Source organism: Alligator sinensis, unplaced genomic scaffold, assembly GCF_000455745.1.
Source record: "Alligator sinensis unplaced genomic scaffold, ASM45574v1 scaffold1774_1, whole genome shotgun sequence".
Lineage (NCBI taxonomy): Eukaryota > Metazoa > Chordata > Crocodylia > Alligatoridae > Alligator > Alligator sinensis.
In genome coordinates, this window is record NW_005843571.1 from 73,447 (window position 1) to 77,256 (window position 3,810).

General features: G+C 42.5%; 1 protein-coding gene across 1 annotated transcript in view; it reads right to left on the reverse strand.

The window, feature by feature from the left end:
• Positions 1 to 6: 6 nt before the first annotated feature.
• Positions 7 to 3,810, reverse strand: part of LOC102369021 (heparanase) — a gene marked incomplete at its 5' end in the record, with an annotated part of 16,274 nt that continues 12,470 nt past the window's right edge. The window contains 3 exons of the mRNA XM_006038965.1: positions 7 to 875; positions 1,002 to 1,148; positions 2,044 to 2,162. Coding sequence (XP_006039027.1) covers positions 716 to 875; positions 1,002 to 1,148; positions 2,044 to 2,162 — 426 coding nt within the window. The remainder of the gene's footprint in view (positions 876 to 1,001; positions 1,149 to 2,043; positions 2,163 to 3,810) is intronic.

Here is a 3,810-nt window from a genome sequence, read left to right on the forward strand (position 1 = left end):
CCCTGTCCCTTTAGCTATGCTTTTAGTGGACCTAATTTCCTTCTTTCTCATTTTCTGCATTCTCCCCAACTCTGTTTCCATCCCCCTCTTCATATAAAACTTTTCCTTATTTTGCCATGGAGCATGTTTTCTCCTCCCTTTGCTCCCTACATAATTATCAACTAATCAGAGATCACAATGATCAGAGCTCATAATTCACAGTCCCCACAATTACCTCCTGCTTTGTCACATTCCGTAGGCATTGAAGAAATCACGCAATAAAGACATTGGGGTATAATCAGAAACACACTAACCCCATCTTTTGTAAGGGAAAAAACGGTGCTGCTATAAAAATTGTGCTTACATATTTATAAGAACTAGAAGATGAGGGACCTTTTAAGTCTCTGGCTGGCAGATCTGCAGGTGCAAGGTAACTCTTGTGGCAAAGGCATACAGAATGAAGGAGTGGTTGTTGCTAAATGTACCTCTTGGAGACAAAGAGAAGGAAAAAATCAACCTCTTCCCCCTGGAAAAAAAGTTCTTGAGGCACAACATAAACGTCTTCCATGCACACACCATACACGGTTTGAATTTATGCCTTCTCCTCCCTCAGGTTGTGCTGTTGCCACCAACGGATTTGCATCAAGATTGCCAGAATCTTGCCAGCCCCTTACTATCAAACCTTAATTCTAGCCACACTGCTATTGTAAACCCCCTGGGAGTGTGTGCGTAACATTTAAATGCAAGCGGTAGCTTTGGCATTCTTTATGACATAAAACCCATATGAAAAAGCTGGAAGGCCGAGCATGCTTCCTGGACTGAGGGGTTTCTCGCTAAGTGTTGGCAGTGTTTTATCGTCCACCATCCTTAAGACGTGACCATTCAACTGAATAGATCTGTAAAGAGAGAGGTTGTTGGATTATTTATGCTTTGTATTTAGATACTCATAGAGACCTGGTTACAGGCCACCTACTTGTGAGTTGGGGTACTTTTTACAACAACAGAAAATGTCGTCTTCTTACCTGGAAAATATGTTATCTTTCCCATGAGGTAGTAAAAGGTATTCATCTATGTGTTTATTAGATAAGTAATAAGGTAGCTGCAAGCGCTTTGTGACATTGTAGAGGTTTAAAACAAACAGTGTAACATCTCCTTCTTTGTACTTGGGGCTGAAAGGTAAGAGAAAGGGCATATTTATGACCAGCTCTTAAAGTGAAGTTACAGAATTGTGAAGAAAGTTCCTCCCTAACTGGGCAGGTTCTGTCCCCTCAGCACCATAGCAGATGTGCTTCCACAGCCTGAAGTGGTGACAAATGATTCCTTGTGGCTATCTGTACTTTCCCCACAGCACACTGCTGAGCTGCACCCTGCTAGGACTCATAGTTTCCTGGAATAGAGGTCCTTGCAGGGAGGGAGCAACTGAATCAGCAGCTCTGTCTGCAGAGCCAGCTCCATTGCTAGACTGCTGAGGAAATGTGATGGATGGCAGGGAGATAAAAGGGACAACACTGTAGAAGGATCTGATGGTGGGTGGCATCATTACCATTTTTAACACCTACAGGCTTCCCCTGCCACTAGAGCCCCACTGTGCAAGGCGCTGTACTAATGCATGTCTTCTTTCTCATACCGAGGAAGATTCTACAGACAAGACAGGCCAGGGCTGGAAGGAAAGATATGTTCCCATTCTAAAAATTGGGGACTGAGGAACAGAGAGATTTGGTAGTTTCCTAAGGCTATTCAGGGAGATTATTACAGGGCAAAAAACAAACCCAGGTCACCCATTGTTTTTCACCACAAGCCAATCCCTCCTTTCTCATGTAATTCTGGATAGCAATTCACATGACCTGCTCATTTTAACATTTCTTCAGAAAGTCTTGAATGTTTTAAAAATTTCCCTCCCAAATATCCATGTTACGTTGTCTGAATGCAGAACATATGCAGCCTATTGCAAAGCCTATTGTGGGCTATCGCCATGTTTTCATGGTTTCCCATGGGCTTGTACTGCAGCGGGGCCTTTGCTTTCCAAGTAAGCCTTTGTCCTGGGTGTTGTGTTTAAATGCTTACTGGTGGTTGTTTGTGCAATGAAGGTACACCCGAAGCTTCTTCTGGTCTGCCCCCTTCAGGCCAACATGCAGGACCTTGGTGCCAACCAGCTTCTTGTATAGCAGGGAAAGCCAGTAATCCTGTATTGCACAAAAAAAAAATTCAATCTGGCAAATTAGCTCTCAAGATCAGAGTAAAATCATACCCTGAGGTGCTCTTGTGAAGTGATACCATTTTCTTTAACATTCAAAATCTGACCCTGACAATCAGCCAGGACCCTGAGGTCTGTGCCCAATTTGCATGAAAGAAGTACAAACAAGCGTGGATGATCATATCCATTTCCCCCTTTATTACCTTATAATTTGTTATATTCAGGTAGACAGGATTCACTGTCAAATACTGAATGTTGAGCCTTGCTGGGTGTGAAGTCTCAGGTTGAAAATGCAGTTTAGTCCCAAAGCACACTGCAGAGTTGCTGTATGTTGGCTACAGTGACTGTACAGCGAGTGCGCCATCCCCATCAAATTACTGGAATGTGAACACTCTAAAATGCAAATACTGCCATGCCTTTAAAACAAGTGCAGCTGTAGAGTCATAGATGTTAGGGTCGGACCCACTGATGCAATGGTAGATAAAGAAGAACGTAATGATGGAGGCTGTGTTTGCTTAAAAGTGAATCCAAGTAAAAAAGCTAGAAGGCTGAGTGCACTCCCTGGCCTAAAGGGTTTCTCAGTAAGCACCAACAACTTTCACTGCCCCTAAAACATAAATTCCACTTTTGTGATACTCTCATGTTTGCCTTTTATCACCTGGTAAGAGATTAAAATTGGATCTTTCACATACAATTTGTCCAGATTCACAAAAAAAACAGGAAAGAGAAGCAAATTCTAACCCTGAACTGTAAAATGAATGCATTCATATAGTGTGTTTAGAGTCACTGTGCTTGTGAGAAGGGGATACAAAGCTGTTCAAGAGGGAGATGGAGGATTTGAATCTGAAAAATGCTGGGTACTTTCTACAAGGCACTAAGCACCTTGAGCTTCCACTGAAATCGATATGGGTTGAGCTGTCCTCAGCATTGGAAAGAAACGACGTTTGGCTCCACTTGTGCCTGGTAATACTTAAGCCTTTAAAACAGCTTTAACCATTTAAATTCTTCACTGCTAAGGTGGCCTTTCAATAAATATCAGGGATTCTATCCTGAAGGTGCACAGTTTTGCAAGCACAGAACAACCTTACAGAAGTCACGGCAATTACACTAAGGCAAAAAACAGGCAAGATCATAACTGAGTCTTTATATTGTTGAACTGTTCTTTTTTCACTCAGTTTTTTATTGATGAGTTCAACTTTCTGTCTGCCACAAGAGAGCACTGTAATGCTAGCAACAGGAAAAACCTGGTTTTTGGTTCAACTTACTAGATATGGCTTGGAAAACAATGCAGAGCTGATAAGTTCCATTTTTTTGCAGTGTCATTTCTTTGATCATAACCACACACATGAGGACCACATCAAGGCTAAAAAGCTTCTAGCTGTCCTAGAAACTCTCTTTATTTTCATATTTCTGCTGGACCTTGGAAACTGTCTGATTTTCAGCGCAAAGGACATGGACAAGACTTCACCGCTCTGCTGGGCAACTCACCAGCAAGCCCAGAGAGATGGGTTTGCTTATGGTTGTATACATTTCCCACTGCTTCAATAGCCCACTTGCCAGTTCCAATTCTGCAGCTCTTGAAATTGTAAGAAGCCCTCTGGCTACACTCCAAAATCCAACGGTTTGGTCTCACGCGG